The following is a 17,571-nucleotide window of genomic DNA, read 5'->3' on the forward strand; positions in this document are numbered from 1 at the left end:
GGCTCAAGACCATGTATTGATAATTTGTATGTAGTCTGTTTATAAAGTGCCATTATACTTCTTTGTTTTGGTTTTTGGCTTTGTTTCCTAGAGCAGTATTTATGTGATACACAGCCTCGCAACTTTATATTTCATCATAAAGTGCATATCATAAAAAAGCATTTTAAGACAAGAACTACGGAATGTTTTGATATTGAAGGCATATATCTACAGAAATCAAAACTAACAAATATGTATTTTCAAAGAAACTTTTCAACTGTAATTTAATGTACCTAATGAAATAGTTTATTTTGATTGGTTTTTTACTCATTTTATTTTTAAATATTTGTAAATATAAAATTATGTTTGTAAAAAACAAAGAAATATGATTCATATTACATTTATAATATACATAGTAAATGAGGTTTTTATGTGCTTACTTTTGAGCAATATAGAAAGTAATTTATTATGAAATAAATATTCCTTTTATGTTACCCTTTTACATCTAATTTCTACCCACTCCAGAAATACTGCTCTAAGGCATTGATTGATTTATAAAAATGAGTCTCATCAATCCTATTTTCCGAAATAGGGTTGAGAAAAATCTCTAGTCACTTAACAATTCATTAAGTTATTTGCATTCAGCAACGCACGTCGAACACATTTTTATGTACTCCTACAATTGAAATCTTTAGATTAGGTCAATTTTGAAGAAATAGAATGTAATTGTAATAATTTTATTACATTGACTTATTTTACTCTGCATTTATCTATCTTAAATCTCGTTAATTATTATGCTTTCTAAAATGCGAATACATAAATGTAACAGTCTGAACTATTATAGGTACAGACCGTGTATTTTGTTGTTATGAATTAATACAATGTACACAAATGTTAACGCAAATGTATCTAATATGACTTTGCAATGCAAATACTATTTTGTATAAAAATTATATTGTATTCACATTCTATATCGTAGACTGAAGATAAAGACGTAGACATTTTACATGTAATCAATGGTTACTATGAAGAAATTCATTTCCGTGATTGTCATTTTTCCGTCAAATTTGTATGTGAGTGACAAATGCATTTTAATAACATTTTGAATCCATACGCATGCTTTCTCCGTTGCTTAGATATAAAAGCAATTACAAACTTTTGTATTCCCAAGTTGAAAAAATTATAATCAAATAGAAGAGGAAACTGGTTTCTTTATTGACAAATTTATTTTTCTATCTAATTCTCATCTCTCAGACCATAGAATGAGGCCTTATAGTAACGTGATAAATATCATACATATCACTGTTCGTGTCATTTTACTCCACTAACTAGTTTCCTGTAAAAAAATGCACAATCCGAGATAACTCTACACAATATGATTTTATTCTAAAACTGCAAATAAGATTTACAAATTATTAAAAAATCAAGTGATATTAAACAGTTTTGCTAAATTATGTACTTATAAAATCATTGTTGTCCTTGGTAAACAATAAATGCTTAAAACTGGATCCAGGCATCAATCTACACAATTCACTAATGTACCTTTCTGTTTATACATACTCCACATTTTAAAAGTTATAAAACGGTAATAATTGGAACTAAAGTTGATTTTCATCCTGGCAATACCAAATAAAAGTAGCTTGTTTAGTGATTGAATATTCTATGCAGTGCTGCCATTCTAAAGAGGAAAACCGTAAGAATACCAGCGCCATCATTAAAAAAAATACTTTTTTGATAAACTACATATTCTATAATCAGTATAATCACTGTATTATTCCAGCCATAATAGAAATAAAATATGTACACATATGCCTTCTAATGAGTACCTGAAAATATACATTGTGGTTTTTTCATACCACTGCTGGAGTTTTTAAACCTTTTGGTATATCTTTTTACCATTGTGGCCTGAAATTAAATAAATGTTATGTGTAGATTAAAAATACATAGTGCAAGACCATCCTTTGATAAAATTACTATAATAATATGAAGAAAAAGAATACACACCACTGTGGTCATAAGATAAAATGTTTTTATTCCATTGAAAAACTGGTTCAAATAGGACCTAAAAACTACAGCTATAAAGGTAATCAAACAAGTTTTGGTCACATTCTGTTTAACATAATTTTGATGTTATCGGGGGTGCGAAATTATTTTACATTTTGCAAAATATTAATCATTGTAGTTTGCATTTAATTAAAATAGCGAACTTCTAAGTCATTTATAATTAATTATCTTATTTTTGAATTCCCCACATTATACATTTAAGTTTAAACTGCTAATTATTAATCTTTTCAGTATTATATAAGATATGTTTTAATGGTCGCTATTTTATTTATTTATGTTTTTTTTAGAGATTTGATATTCTTTGAGCATTTCTCAAACTCATATTTTCATAAGATTTACTTGACTTTTTGCGTTTTTATATTTAGCCGTAGCAGTATTTATGAATAGTATTTCTATTTTTAATATTTGTTATAAATCAGTTTAAAAAAGTTACGGTAATTACGATTAGATCTGAATATTGTTATTACAATTTAGAATTAATTAAAAATAATTACATTTGTGTTAAAAAAATAATGCAGGTGCATTGAAAAGATCTAGCCTAAGCTAAATTATCCAATTCATGCTTGATCAATTCACAAATTTATTTTAAATATGTAAAACTCTCGAAATAAAGATACATTCAATACGATAATTTATATTAGTGTTTGGTAATTTCTTTTACTAAATATTCAAGACATTAATTATTTTCCGAACCTCCAATCTGCTCCAAGTGTATTTTACTTGTTTTTTATGTTGGACATTGTAAGTTTTTCACTGAATTGGTTTGCCTATCATCAAAAGCTCAAATTCAGTTTCTTAAGATAAAAACAGATATTTATTTAAGTTTCATTATTTTATATTCATTAAATTGTATATATGACCAAGTCCACTCAAATGACCCTAGATATTTGATTTCAATAAATCGACAGACTGATGATGCCATCTATGTTGTATTTTTCACTGCACCTTCGTACATTATTTTTAAAAATTAATGGTGGTCAATTAACTATCAATGCATATTTTATAGTTATTTTTAATGTTAGAAAATTTTAAATGCCCATATAATGACAATATTATGGTGCCATGATTGGTATAGTTGTTAATATATCTGTTAATTATGTACATGTATTACTAAACTACAAATAGTACTCCCTCATCTATGCCAATAGTATATATTATTTAAAGAAATCTGTAACGGTATCTATATAAATGAAAAGAATCTTAATTATAAATATGATGTGCCTTCTTACTGAGTGTACATATTATAATTCCACTGAATAAGCATATAATATTTCACAATTTCAGACTGATTATATGAACAATATATTGAGTTAGTCCAAATTTTTGTAGACAAGGATTGGATTTAACTCCCCGGGGAGCTATTTATATTAACATATTACAACAGAGATGAAGAACATTTAAGAGAAGGTAATATAGAAGTCTAGGCATCTACAGGGCTTATGACCTGTCAATGGCTAGTTTAAGTGGCCACTTTACACACTGTGTAACATTCACCATTCTGCCCATATTTGAACATCTATATTCCTTCAATTCTGTCATCTGTTGATGTTTGTGAAGTTAAAGAGCTGAAACTTTTATTTATGCGGGTGAGATTTATCTAATTGAATTATTATAATATATATTATTATTATTATTATGTCTACAAAAATTTGGACAAACTCAAAATATTGTTGATAAATCCACCTGGTCCATGAAGAAGTATAGAAATTGAAAAAATAACATTTTCAGGCGTTGCCTAGTATGTAGGTGAAATAATTCAATTAGATGAATCTCACCCGCATAAATAAAGGTTTCAGATTTTTAACTTCACACACATCAACAGATGAAAGAATTAAAGGAATAAGGATGTTCAAATATCGGCAGAATGGTGAATGTTACACAGTGTTTAAAGTGGCCACTTAAACCAGCCATTGACAGGTCATAAGCCCTGTAGATGCCTAGACTTCTATATTACCTTCTCTTAAATGTTCTTCATCTCTGTTGATTATATGAGGCTACCTACCTACAATGGAATAATAAAATTATGATAAATACTCATGTTTCAAAAGGAGCTCACATAATAATCACGATGAATTCAAAACAATATTATTCAACAAAACATCATGGTATTTTAAGAATTTTTTGTAGATTTTAAAACAAAATCTTCTGGACATTTTTGTGTACCAAAATTAACCAACTGTTTTTATGTAAATCAAATATGAACAGTTTTAGAAATTTGGTGATTATATAAAAGGAAGTTAAATAGAACATTTATTTTTGAGAAACGAGATCAGTAGAATAAAACATAATCACTGTGTGATTCTAAATTTACTTCATTCAAATGATAAATAATGAATACAATACTTTCAAGATGTAATGTTGAGGGAGTGATATATGTATCTAGAAACATGTGCTATAGTTTACAGCTGTTATTTTAGAGAATCTTTTTAAAATTATGATTTAAAGGCGGGATGTTTTCCTATCCCGATTAAATTTAGTATTAGCCAAAGACTTCATATTGCCTTCTCGACGCACATCATATACAATATATGAGTATGTATGTATTCTTATCAATATTACTTGTGCGCGTCTTCCCACTATTACAATCCATCCAATGTTTCTAATAAGCAGGTTTAGTGCTGCCATTTTACTATATGATTCAATCCATTATAAAGTTTATTAAAATATTGAAAATGTTGAAATTATAAAGTCAAATTTTTATGGTAGGTAAACACGGAACAATGATTGCTCAGGTGTATATATTTGGCACTACATACCAGAAATGTGATCCTGAACTGCAATGAGATGATAAATTGTTAAATATTTATATTTGATACTTATATTGCATTATGCATGTTTGCACGTATGTAGTTTGAAAATACTTTAATCAATATTATATTATCCAAATGTATTTGAAGTAATAAACATGTGTTATACCCTTGAGACTAGTTTCTTTGCATTATTTCATTTCATTTAATCAACTTACTTTGATTTGCACCCAACGATAATGGAGAGAAATTATTAATATAATTAATCATTTTATTTTTATTAATATCGCTGCGTTAGGATTTCTATACCCTCCTGTCTGTAATCTATCAGTGTCAAAGCACTATGCAAGCATATGAATCATAATCATGAAATGCTTTTAGAATTAAGTAGAGAGAATTGTAAAATATATTTATGTAAAGCTGACATTAAATTGTGTAAAGTAAGGTTCCTGGAACGGGCAGTCCTGCCTACACAAGGACACCAAGTAAAAATAATAATGATAAATATTATTTATATAAACGGCATTAACTTTGTAGAATGATGTGATTAAATATATTAAATTAAACACTTTGTCATAAGACCACCCATATTTTAAAGCACTACTATAAGTTTTATACCTACGCCTGTAGATGGAAAGATCTGTGCTCTAAGAAACTAAAGTGTTTAATGTCTTCTTCCTTGCTACAGACTACTGGTTCTCAACCCTTAAGTGATGAGGGACCATTTGACCAATTTTTTATCTTGCCATGGACCACCAACTGTTTGGAGGTAATCTATTCAGTGATAAGGTCGATTTGTTTTGCTATAAATAAAACATTATTTTTATGAAAATTTTACGTAAATTACATTTTAGTGCCATTTTTGTGACTGCATGCTGTTAACCAACTGCTGAATCCTTGGATCAGTGTTGCTCAAAACCAAACACACTTCGGATTTCTTTGTTTATTTTTAATTATTAAAAGAGCTGAAAACCCCTACTCGAACAAGTATGTGGTTGAAAGTATAGTTACATAACATAAAGCAATTTTTCAAATTTTAGAGAAAGAAATTGCTCTTTGGCCTCTCCTGTCCTATATCCTAGTTGTAGTGATTGGATATCTTCTATGAGTTCATCCATCACCAGATTGAACAAAAATGGGCTAAAGCTAGGGTTTCCTAGGACAGCGGTGCCCGTATTTTAACGGCCGTAGTGAACGGTGATGCAGTGGACAGCCGTCGTAACGTCGACTAGAGAGTGGTTTCCGAGGTAAACGGTGTTAAATGGTGTTGATAATACCGTGGGCAAACAAAAGAAGTGTTGGAAGGCCACAGAAAAGATAGGTCGATGACATCGCCTCTATTGCGGGTAAAACATGGATAATGAAAGCGGGCGATTGGAAGGAATGGAGACGTTTGGAAAAGGCCTTTTATCCAGCAGTAGAGAGAATAAGGCTGAAGAAGAAGAAGACAGATCCAAAAGACGATGTCAATAAATGAAAAAAAAACACAAAGAATGTCGCTCATTGTATTTATTAGGTCAAAATGATGTATGTAAGTATATACACAAGTAAAAAAAGATATATTTTGCACTTATATTTGGAATTTAGGCACTAATACTTTACGTAGGCGGTGGGAAATATGGTCGTACAGGCTGAGGAGGGGGGAAGTAGCTGGGGGGAGGTACACTAACCCCGGGAGGGTAGTGGGAGGGAGGGGGCTCTGAGAACCCAGAGGGGGGGCGGAGAATGGGCACTAAAGGGGGGGGGAGGGAAGTAGACACGGCGGCATTAGGAGGAGGAAACACAGTCGGATATGACGGAACACTTCCAAAATTCGTTGGGTACTGAAACCTCATTGCATCCACTCCGACGATCGTTTTAATCGACTGCACTTCCGGTTTTGATTCTGGCCCATTCTTGATGGGCGTCGTGACGCTGGTAGGCTTTGTTACAGCGGGGGGGTTGGAGGGGGAAGTGGATTGTGGTGGAGAGTTGGTTTTCTTCTCCACTCTAGTGACAAACGGAGGAAGTGGTGGACTGTCTACGCCACCCGCAGATGACTGCTGGGAGTATAGATCCAAAACCTGTAAAAATTATCATTGTTTAAGAGCAAAGTCTGTAGGAAATTTTATAGTTTTATTGTTTCCGTATTGCATTACAATATGTAGAAATGAAAATTATGCAGTCAAAGCTAAAATTTTTACTTTTTAAATAAATAAATATTTACATTTTCAGGTTATTATTAATATTATTATTTCAGAAACATTATGTGGATGTGTAAAAATAAATTTGAATCTTATTGACGTGATTAAACATGTATAAATTTGCCCCATCAAGCAGCAGTTAGGAAACATAATTTGCAGTGGAATTTATTTTCTATTTTAAAAACATAATAAATTGGGAAATGTGGTACCGCAGAGTTAAATATAAGTAATTGATTAAACTACAAAATAATATTACATTCAATTTAAATAAGTTTATCACAACTAAGCGAAAATTTACAAAACAACAATGATCTCAAAGTGATGAAAAAACTACCAGTGGTCTGTCAGATGAGTCTCATAGGGCCGTGTAATTGAGATAGCATAAAACAGTCGATGACTACCAGTTGTGAATAGTCATGAATAATTAGGGTAGAAGATAGGAATTAATTGTATTAAGGAAGAAAGCAAGCCTCAAGATTCAAGCCTGCATTTTATTATTAGATAGATCTTTAAGACACAAAAAAAATATTCACTTACTTGATGACAAATATCTTCCAAAAGTTCTGTGGTAATATCTTCTACAAACATATCCCACCATGCAGTGTGTTTGGGAAGTCGACCGTTCCAATCTACAACCTCAAATTTACTTAACTTTCCCGCCAGAAACATTAGAGCTACGGCAATGACTTCAGGTTCCCATTGTAAAGCGAGTGTCGTACATAAACTGAAAGATTTTGAAAATATTTACATGAGAAAATAATAATAGATTCAGATTCTCTAAGGGGACGTGTGGTGGAAGAGCGGTTTGATGAATAGGTATTTAAATATAGTTTTTCTGCCACTCTCTCGTAAAAGCCTCCCCGAATACTATTTGTATAGACTAGTTTTTTGTAAAAGACAACTGCCCGTCAGACTGATTTAACAAATTACACTAAGTAAGACAAAATCGAGGTCTCATATTCCCGTTTTTAGCACCCCAAAACTGAACCGATTTTGCTTTTTTTTTAAAAGAAATAGAATAAAAAAGAAATTTTCTATGTTGATACCTTTTGCAATTTTTAAAAATAGTTATCATATTTGTATACAAGAGGACACCCGAAGACAGCAGATAAAACTAAGTGATTTTAAGGGTATTGGAAAGTCCTAGCTTCCTATAAGAGACAACTTAACATAAAAAACAAATAATAGGGACACGCATGGTGGGTATCCATAGTATATAAAAAAATCATTACTTTAGGTCTAGAACCTACCAGAATACGTTTGAAAAAAGAAAACTGAGACTACAGATTTTTTTTTAACGAGCAGAATGCAGATATTATCCATGATTATACTACTGAGTTTATCCATGGTATGCTCGGTTACAACAGTTTATAGACCAAATTCGTAGTTTCTAAATATTGTTTAGATTGTTACGCGGTATTATCGACAACCCTGAAATTATGCAAAGCATTAGTTTTTATGTTCCCAATCTCCCAATGTCAGCAGACTGATTTACTTTCCGATATACAGTACAAACCATCCAATAATTATGTCTGTTGTTGAACAAATATTTTAGTGTCTAGTATATATTTTGAACAAAAAAAAATGAAGTGGCGTGATTCAATAATATAGAATATGATAAAATATTCAAATAAACATACCTGTCATTTACAAAGGTCCAAGCCATTTGCACCATTTTTTGTAGTTTACCTTTATCTCCTTTCAAACATTTGGCGTATTTCAAAAGATAACTATAAGGATGTTCAACTTGAAGGTCAAACTTTATTGTCTGTAACAAAATTCTTTCTAATGTCATTACTTCTTCTTTGGGATCTTCTCCAAATGTTGTGAACTTTGAATCTGTCAGAAGTAATTTGGCTTGTTTTATAATATCTTTACATTTCTTGGGAGTTTCCTCAACTTTTCCTGCCAGGAATAAGCAGCAGCATGCTGTCACATATCTGGGGAATGTACGGAAGGAGTGAACCATGTAAAATCTGTGAAAGTAAACTACTCCTGTAGCCATTGTATTGTATCCCAAGTCCATTTTCGTTCCGGTGTCGATTATAAATCGGGCACCTTCTTTCCTGTATCGGTTTTCCGTTTTGCTGTCGATGCCATCGAGGTATGAAGGAGTGTTCTGAAGATCCTTTTTATCATAATACCAATAGGGCATATTTTGAGATGCTGAAGTCTCGGAAATAGTATTATTCTTGAAGATAACCTAAAAGTATTATAAAAGTTAAATAATTTGAATTATACGTATAAAAATTCTGATCGTGTTTTAAATCGACACTAACCATAAAAAATAGTTTTGTTCACTGTTACTAGAATAACATACGACGGTAAATAGAAAACTCTTGTTTTACAATCTTTACAATACAAATTTGACAACAAATCGGCATAAGAAGAGGTGATACTTCTTTCTCAATAGAAATAGACAATTCTATATCTGAAATCTATTTTTTTAAGTCTCTACACTATGATGTGTCTATACTACTTATGCTGTCTATGCCATTTGCCTTTGAACGCGGAATTTGATTTTACAGCTTCCGAGACTATCTTATTTTTCTCAATCTTGCCCCCATCTCAATAACAAACTAACCCATATTAAACTATAAGGATAAATATGGGTTAGTCCCCCCCCCCCTCCATGATAATTTGTCGCGCCAACGTTGGGCACGATTTTGAATTTTTTTTTTGCACCTGCACCTAAAATAGGGTAACTGGCCCAGTAAATTAATGAAATGTGCGAAGTGAAATAAAAAAACTCATCACACCAACGTGAACATTTCTTATTTCGAATGACAAATAACAATCATAATAATGTTTATTTCAGAGAAATTGAATTAATTAAGAAATATCCAGTTATACTAATTTAACAGTTAAATCCAACATATGAAAATTTCAAAATCCAATGAACGAACTATAAAATCTGGGACTAGTCGAATTCCACGGGGCTTTTTACGTAGCGTGGCTGGCTACATTGTATATGTCGACGGCGCTGATTTTTAGAGTTCTGACTTGACCGAGGATCCGTTTGACACCAGCACTTTCACATAAACTTTAGCTCACTTTACGACTTCCATTATCCGACTCGGTTAAAATGCGTTTTTAGATTGTCCTGCTCATCGTCTCCGCGACCAAGGATACGGTTGCGTAAACCCGACTCACTTTTCCGACTGCGCTTTTCGAGTGCCTTTTTGACTTTTATTTTTCTAAGGGCTGCGATGTGGTTCTATTCAGAATTAAGAGGGAATAATTATTACTGAAGTCTTTTATCGTTTGAGAATTGAGAAGTCCTAGAACACAAATCATGTATTAGAAGGTTATATTAATTCGGATTGAAATATTTTTAAAAGTCACCGCGTTATTTCCCATTACAAATAAGATTGACTTTATTATTTATATTATGAAAATACCTGCTTATTTTACGGGGGAAAACATTTATTCGTGAATACATTGCACGCGTATATTATCACGAGGGGGGGGGGGGTGAAATAAGAATATGGGAAAATAATGTGTTTACTGGGGGAGTTTTTGGTTTTGATAGGGTGGCGATGAGAGAAAAATTATAGACAAGATTTGATCATCTCGGAGGCTGTAAACAAAATCAAGTTCCGCGTTCGCACGTATGAATAGACGGAAGCTGTCCGTCTCTCCGCTATCTGAGAGAAAGCGGGAATATCCGCCGAACGGAAACTTGAGATGAATTTGGAAAGATCGCGTCTTCCTGGTGCCTTATCGAATATGTGGAATAGTTAGTTATTTCGCCATGTGTTCCCATTTTTATTCCCCATCATGATAATATAATCCTGATTAAAACTAAATGAATTTAAAGCCCAAAAGAAAATAAAAAAAACTGAAATCTAATCAGAAAACGAGTAAATTGGAAGATAATTTTAAAAGCTTGAATGTTTTATGTACCTATGTTTATTAAACTAGAACATGATGATAATCTTAGAACTAGTTACAAACATAAGAGAAAGAAAAATACTCTATCTAGGTCCTTAACTAATGCAGTTGGTAATTATCACTCTTCACTAATATCTTAACTCTATCACAATATTATCGGTGGTTTGACTTATGTGGAGAGATGACGGATGGTGGTCCGGGTGCTGTGTTTGGACGAACACATGCTGGGCGATGTCCTGGGCGGAGATCTGCCATGGATAGAGCCATGGGTGGCTCTCGGGATTCGGTCCCGTGGCGATGGTGACGGTGACAGCCAGCTGGAAGACTGGCCGGCCGTGGGTTGGGCACACGCTCTGGCGGTGCAGGAAACTGGCGTTCCTTTGGATGACGATGGATGTCCTGGATGTGAAGGGACCTTCGCGGCTGGAAGGCGGCCTCCGATGACCCTCGTGGAGTAATCAGATTCCACGAGGTTGCTTCGTAGCACTGGCTACCCGTACACTAACTTCACTTAACTCCCTAACTTTGACTCCCACGCTGCATCGTCTCCGCAATCGAAGGTACGATCGCGTAGACTCGACTCACTCTCCCCGACTGTCGACCGACTCTTGATCGACTGTCCTTCCCGGCTGTATCCCGACTCATTTGTTCAGACGTTTGGGGTGGTTTTATAACGCCCAAATTAGGAGCTCTCTCCTCCTCCCTCTCGCTTATTGCCTAAAACTCATTGCCTCTTTTCCACACTTATTCATAAACACCTCGTCATATTTAAAACTAAAATATTATGTTCTGCATATAATTACTTATAAAACTAAATTATAATTACCTAAGATTAGAATGTATGTAATATTAAATGCGTTTAAAACAGATTAATTAAAAATAAAGATTTACTAAACATGGAAAACTAAATTATTAAACTAACTTATACCTATGTAGATTAGAGAGGAATCAAGAATTAATAATTTAGAAATGATCCACCTCTTTGTGTAGTGGTTGGTGCGCTCGCCTACCACACTTGAGATCCTAGGTTCAATTCCTGGCAAGGTGGATGTAAAATTCCTTCAAACATATTATAAAATAATCGCTGATACGTTGCGATTGGCGCACTGGTGCAGTGCCTTAAGTACCACGAGCGCGGATGTAAAAATGATGGCGCAAAAGTTAATTAGAGTTTTAAGTTAATATGTGACAAGTTGGAATAATCGGCGCGCGTACGAATGAAGATGTATGAAATTTGAAGAAGAAAGGTTTGTATGTACCACAGAGGAATTAATCATGCGTTTTATTTTTGTTATTTTTGAATAAGTTTTTAAAATACAAATATTATTTTAATGGCCATCGATTTGCGAATTAATATTAAAAAAGGTTATGTTTTCCCCAGCGGAAAATATGGGTCAATATTTATTGTTAAAGTCATTTTTTTTTCTTTATTAGGGCCTACTACCAAAACTTGATAACATCGGCCAAAAACAAGTTACATTTAAAAACATAAGAAAAATATAAACAAACAGGAATAACAATATACTTACAAACAAAAGATAAGAAAAATATAACTACAAGAATAAATTCAAAATATCAATTGTAATAATAAACACATATCCAAACCAATAAAAATTTCAACATAAATTGAAATAGGCACTAACAGAAAACCCCACCAAAACCTGATAGTGCCTATTTAACAGAAAATAGAAACTTACAGTAAAATTAGAAGGAAGATAGAACTAAATAACTAGAAAAATTACAACAGAATAATAAAAATATTAACAAACTCATTATTTTCAATAGAAAGAGTTTTAGAATTCCAGGTAATTCGCTGCTTGGTAATTTTAATTTAACCCGAGGTCGTAATTGACACTAGAAATGGACGAAATATTTGTAAATACCTAGTAACGGCTCTGGTTAATGGGGATTTATTTTAATGTATTTATTTGTAAAGGCTGCCATTAAAATGGGGTTCTTTTCGGAATCGGCTAGCATGAACTAAAAGGTTATATTTCAATGCATTATTGCTGAGAAACCCTAGATTTAAGAAAACAATAGGACGTATTGGAAAGTTATATTTAAATTCGTATTGAAATATTTAAAAATATCACCGCGTTTTTTCCCAATACAAACAAGGTTGATTTTATAATCTAAAACGAAAAAACCTGCTTATTTTTACGATGACAAAAGATTTTTAATGCCTGAATATTTTAAACAGGTATGTTTAGCTCGTTTCGAAATATAAATACTACAAAGATCGCATCGAGTGCTAGGTGATGTTTTACTGTTGTTAAATAATCAACCTGCCCCACTTTATTCTGTTTTTTTTTCATTATTAAGTGTTTGTTTATGGTGAAAGTATAATGTTATCTGACATATCCGTTTCCTATTCTTTTTCACTGCGTGGATGTTGGCCAGGTTAGTAGATTATTTCCTCTGAAGTTTTTCTCGATTATAACTGGGTTTTCTATAGAAAAACCTTCTTCGTTTTTAATGTAAGTTGTTTGTTTTCGATAGAGCAAGTTTTGACAAGTCTCCGCAGTTTTCTTTTGGTGATTATCACTTGTTTTCATGGTGCAACTCCGCACCGCGTGGTCATATGTCAAATTCTCGTGTTGCGAATTAAGTGAATTCTTGCTTTCGGTTCGAGGTTTTCAGGTTGCGAGCGGTGGAATAGCTAAATTTATAGTATAAGCCGGTAAGTTTCATTAGTTTATTATTGATATTGCCGATCACCTAAGATACCGCTTGTACCCAGTCATCTTCAGGGAGAAATGTACAATTTTCCTTATTCTGCGAATATAGTGTTCGAAAGATTGGTGAAAATTACTCTCGCAACATCTGAAGTGACCTCGGGCTGCGGGTAAATATCCGATAAGCCTTATTTATTGCGTGTTTTTCGCAGGCTGATTCGTCGACATGCCGCAGAACGAGTACATCGAGCGTCACCAGAAGTTATACGGAAGGAGGCTCGACTATGAGGAGAGGAAGAGAAAAAGGGAGGCTCGCGAGCCTCACAAGCGTGCGGAGAAGGCTCGCAAGTTGAGGGGAATCAAGGCCAAACTCTTCAATAAAGAAAGAAGAAATGAAAAGATTCAGATGAAAAAGAAGATCAAAGCGCATGAAGAGAAAAAGGTTAAACAAAAAGCGGAGAAGGTTTCCGATGGCGCCGTACCCGTGTATCTTTTGGACAGGGACATTCAATCCAGGGCGAAAGTTCTTTCAAACATGATCAAACAAAAGAGAAAAGAAAAAGCCGGAAAGTGGGACGTTCCCATTCCTAAAGTCAGAGCGCAGTCAGATGCGGAGGTGTTCAAAGTATTAAGTTCCGGAAAGACGAGGCGGAAAGCGTGGAAGAGGATGGTAACCAAAGTCACATTTGTAGGGGAAGGATTCACGAGAAAGCCGCCCAAATTTGAGCGTTTTATCCGGCCGATGGCTCTGCGATTCAAAAAAGCGCATGTCACTCACCCCGAACTCAAGGCCACATTCTGTCTGCCCATCATCGGGGTCAAGAAGAACCCCAGCTCGCCCATGTTCACCAGCTTGGGAGTCGTCACTAAAGGAACCGTCATCGAGGTCAACATATCTGAACTCGGTTTGGTCACACAGTCCGGGAAGGTCATCTGGGGCAAGTACGCGCAAGTGACAAACAATCCCGAAAATGACGGTTGTATTAATGCTGTGCTCTTAGTTTAAGTTATCTGTGTTATGTGCTGCGTATTTATAAGTAAACTGAATAAAGGTCCTTTTCATTACTCGTGGTCTGTTATTAAAAATTCCCAGTTCTGATTTTAGAATGGAATGTCTCGCTGTAAATTTTCTTTCCATGTTACAAATCGATAGTCTTATACCTATCTAGTGAAAAAACTTTGATGGATTTACCATTAAAATTGGTGTCAAATTGAAGTGATTACTTACAAAAACAGCGCTACAAAAGTTGTCAAAATTTATTTTATAAAACTTGTTTTGTTGTAAATCCTATGAGAAGAGCAAAGAATGTCATTACAAGTAAATTAGTTCAATGTTTTTTTCTGGTTTATCAATATCCTAATGAGAACGGGATGGGGTCCCTTGGCTGGTGTCACGGACTCATGGATCAAAGATTTGAGGTTCGAACCCCACTCTACCCTGACTTGATTACCATTTTCTAGTAGCGAGTTATTTATAACTCATTGAAAATGGCCCCCTAAATCGAAATATTAGAGTGAATTATAAGAATGCAAATATTATTATTTTTTATCACTGAATTTTTCTCAAGTTTTGGAGTGATGTCTCGTACTTTTACCGTATCAACAAACTCATACTTGTAAATCATCCATGTGTATAAAATTTAGGGATGCATCTGATATCGATATATCAGCATTATTTTGGTGTTTCCGATATATCTGAATCAGCGATTCTTGTTTGCCGATTTTATAAAACCCTTGTTATGTTAATTACTTTATTAAATTAAATTTAAAAACTGCCATTTTCTGTATGTATGTTTCATTCAAACTACAACACTATCTTTGTATTTTTTGTTTTTATCCAAATCTATATCAATAATAGTATTAAAATTTTTAAAAAGGCGAAGCATTATGGCGTTACAGAATATGGGTGCCACCTCACCATTTTATCATGTGTAATTAATATATTTTGTAATTACTGTCAATAATTAATTTATTGTGTTAAAAGACATACCTAAGTCTTGGCAGTCTCATTACGCGTATGTTTATTGAATTCCATATTGCAAATAAAGAATATGTATGAAATAAAACCTGTCACGCAAATGTCTCTCACCTTAAGGACCGATTTCTGCCTGTGTTTGTTTTGCTCTCAGCTTTCTATAATTTGATTATATAAAATCGTTTTTCCATGTAGTATGGGATTCACTTTTCTCCCGTCATGCTGACGTGACTGTTCAGTGAAAAATATGAATTATTTAACAGTCCCATCAGTATTCTACTAACAATAACATAAGACTATCATTTTCAAATAAGATATGTTTTGCGTCTATGCCTGACTATCATCATTTGACATCTGCAATCCTGTAACCATTGTATAAATAATATTTTTTATATGTACATATTAACTTTTCTTTAATCTTCCGACAGAATTGCCTAGTATACGGCGTCATCATGCAGATCTTCGTAAAGACCCTCACGGGCAAGACTATCACCCTCGAGGTTGAGCCATCCGACACTATCGAACATGTGAAAGCTAAGATCCAGGACAAGGAAGGAATTCCTCCAGATCAGCAGAGGTTAATCTTCGCCGGCAAACAGCTGGAGGATGGACGTACCCTTTCGGACTATAATATCCAGAAAGAGTCCACCCTCCACTTGGTGCTGAGGCTTCGTGGTGGAGCCAAGAAACGCAAGAAGAAGAATTACTCCACCCCCAAGAAGATCAAGCACAAGAAGAAGAAGGTCAAGCTAGCTGTACTCAAATACTATAAGGTAAGCGCCATCTCACTCTCATTATTTAAATTACTGTCCTACTTCTCATTAGGTGCAGATAAGAGTTATTACCGCATCGTTTATGTTCCCTGTTATAGGAAACTTGATTCTGCATGTATTTAAAAAAATGTAATTTTGTCTTTTTTACGCAGTCATTATTCTAAATTTGGCTGACATGAGTTATGAATGCAGTTTAACCAAATTTTTCTTCTCTTAGGAGAACTCGAGTATCTACAAATTTTTTTGAGCGAGATATACCATAAACTTTTAAAATCAATTGAGTAAATAAAATATGACGCTACGGTCTTATCATATTTAAGTCAAATGAGCAAACAGCAATAGTAAAAATACTGGGCATTATTATGTCAATACATAAGTTATGAGAAAAGTTTGTCTTTATTCTCGTGAAAATGGCCAATTTAGACATACCAGTGTACTTATGGGGGTGTGAAATTATGACTAGCTTTTTGGTTAAGGATATTTTAATAATTTGAACATGCCTAAATTAAGATTAATGCAAAACATAATGAGGAAGTTCAGTGGTTTTCTTTATTTTAATTAGTTAATAGACTATTAAACTAAGCCAAAAAAAGTTTTGTATTTCTGAAATAACTCCGCGTGCGACGTCAGAGGTTCGTTTCCGCTTATTCTCTTTCATTTCTTCTCATTGGTCCATCCATGGCAAGCAAACTGGATATCTTCCATGATGTTGATTCATATGAACCAGTGACGTCATTCAAAGTAGTTAGTTTTTATTAAAATATATATATATTCGTGTACATTTTCAGGAAACTTCGCTGGACAATTTAATGATCCAATTTGCCGTAGGGCTGAAGTTCCTCATTGCTTACAACACGGATTAATAAGTTTTTATTAATACATTTATTTTGTATACTTTTAGGTGGATGAGAATGGAAAGATCCACCGACTGAGGAGAGAGTGTCCTGAGGAACGTTGTGGAGCCGGAGTGTTCATGGCCGCCATGGAGGACCGTCACTACTGCGGAAAGTGTGGCTACACCCTTGTCTTCTCCAAACCAGAGGACAAGTGAATACCCACCCGCCCCCCCCTAACATGCCGTGTATGATAGATTTATATTGCTAATAAAAATGTAAATCTGGATACGGTGTGACAGGCTTTTATTTCATTGCATCCCTTACATGCTTTGATGCATCAACCCTTCATATTCCTTAAAATACCTCTAATATTCCAGCCTTGTGCTTTATGGTAAGTTAAGTCACTATGGTATATAATATTTGAGATGAACTTAAAAAACTTCTT

General features: G+C 33.7%; 3 protein-coding genes across 3 annotated transcripts; 2 read left to right on the forward strand and 1 right to left on the reverse strand.

Annotated features, from left to right (window-relative positions):
- Window positions 1-6,284: 6,284 nt before the first annotated feature.
- CycK (cyclin K) lies at window positions 6,285-9,428 on the reverse strand. The gene is made up of 4 exons (XM_088231078.1): window positions 9,253-9,428; window positions 8,614-9,176; window positions 7,511-7,697; window positions 6,285-6,853 (listed from the first exon to the last, which is right to left on the reverse strand). The coding sequence occupies exons 1-4, from the start codon at window positions 9,253-9,255 to the stop codon at window positions 6,389-6,391; spliced, it is 1,218 nt and encodes a 405-aa protein (XP_088087204.1). The 5' UTR covers window positions 9,256-9,428; the 3' UTR covers window positions 6,285-6,388.
- Window positions 9,429-13,240: 3,812 nt separating this feature from the next.
- On the forward strand, window positions 13,241-14,607 carry Ip259 (NSA2 ribosome biogenesis factor-like IP259). The gene has a single exon (XM_088231114.1). It carries the CDS (start codon window positions 13,769-13,771, stop codon window positions 14,546-14,548), a length of 780 nt encoding a protein of 259 aa, XP_088087240.1. The 5' UTR covers window positions 13,241-13,768; the 3' UTR covers window positions 14,549-14,607.
- Window positions 14,608-14,675: 68 nt separating this feature from the next.
- RpS27A (ribosomal protein S27A) lies at window positions 14,676-17,419 on the forward strand. The gene is made up of 2 exons (XM_088231115.1): window positions 14,676-16,290; window positions 17,192-17,419. The coding sequence occupies exons 1-2, from the start codon at window positions 15,970-15,972 to the stop codon at window positions 17,339-17,341; spliced, it is 471 nt and encodes a 156-aa protein (XP_088087241.1). The 5' UTR covers window positions 14,676-15,969; the 3' UTR covers window positions 17,342-17,419.
- Window positions 17,420-17,571: the final 152 nt, after the last annotated feature.

This window comes from Micrasema longulum, unplaced genomic scaffold (assembly GCF_059751315.1).
Source record: "Micrasema longulum isolate JH-2025_06_02 unplaced genomic scaffold, ASM5975131v1 h1tg000849l, whole genome shotgun sequence".
NCBI classification, from domain to species: Eukaryota; Metazoa; Arthropoda; class Insecta; order Trichoptera; family Brachycentridae; genus Micrasema; species Micrasema longulum.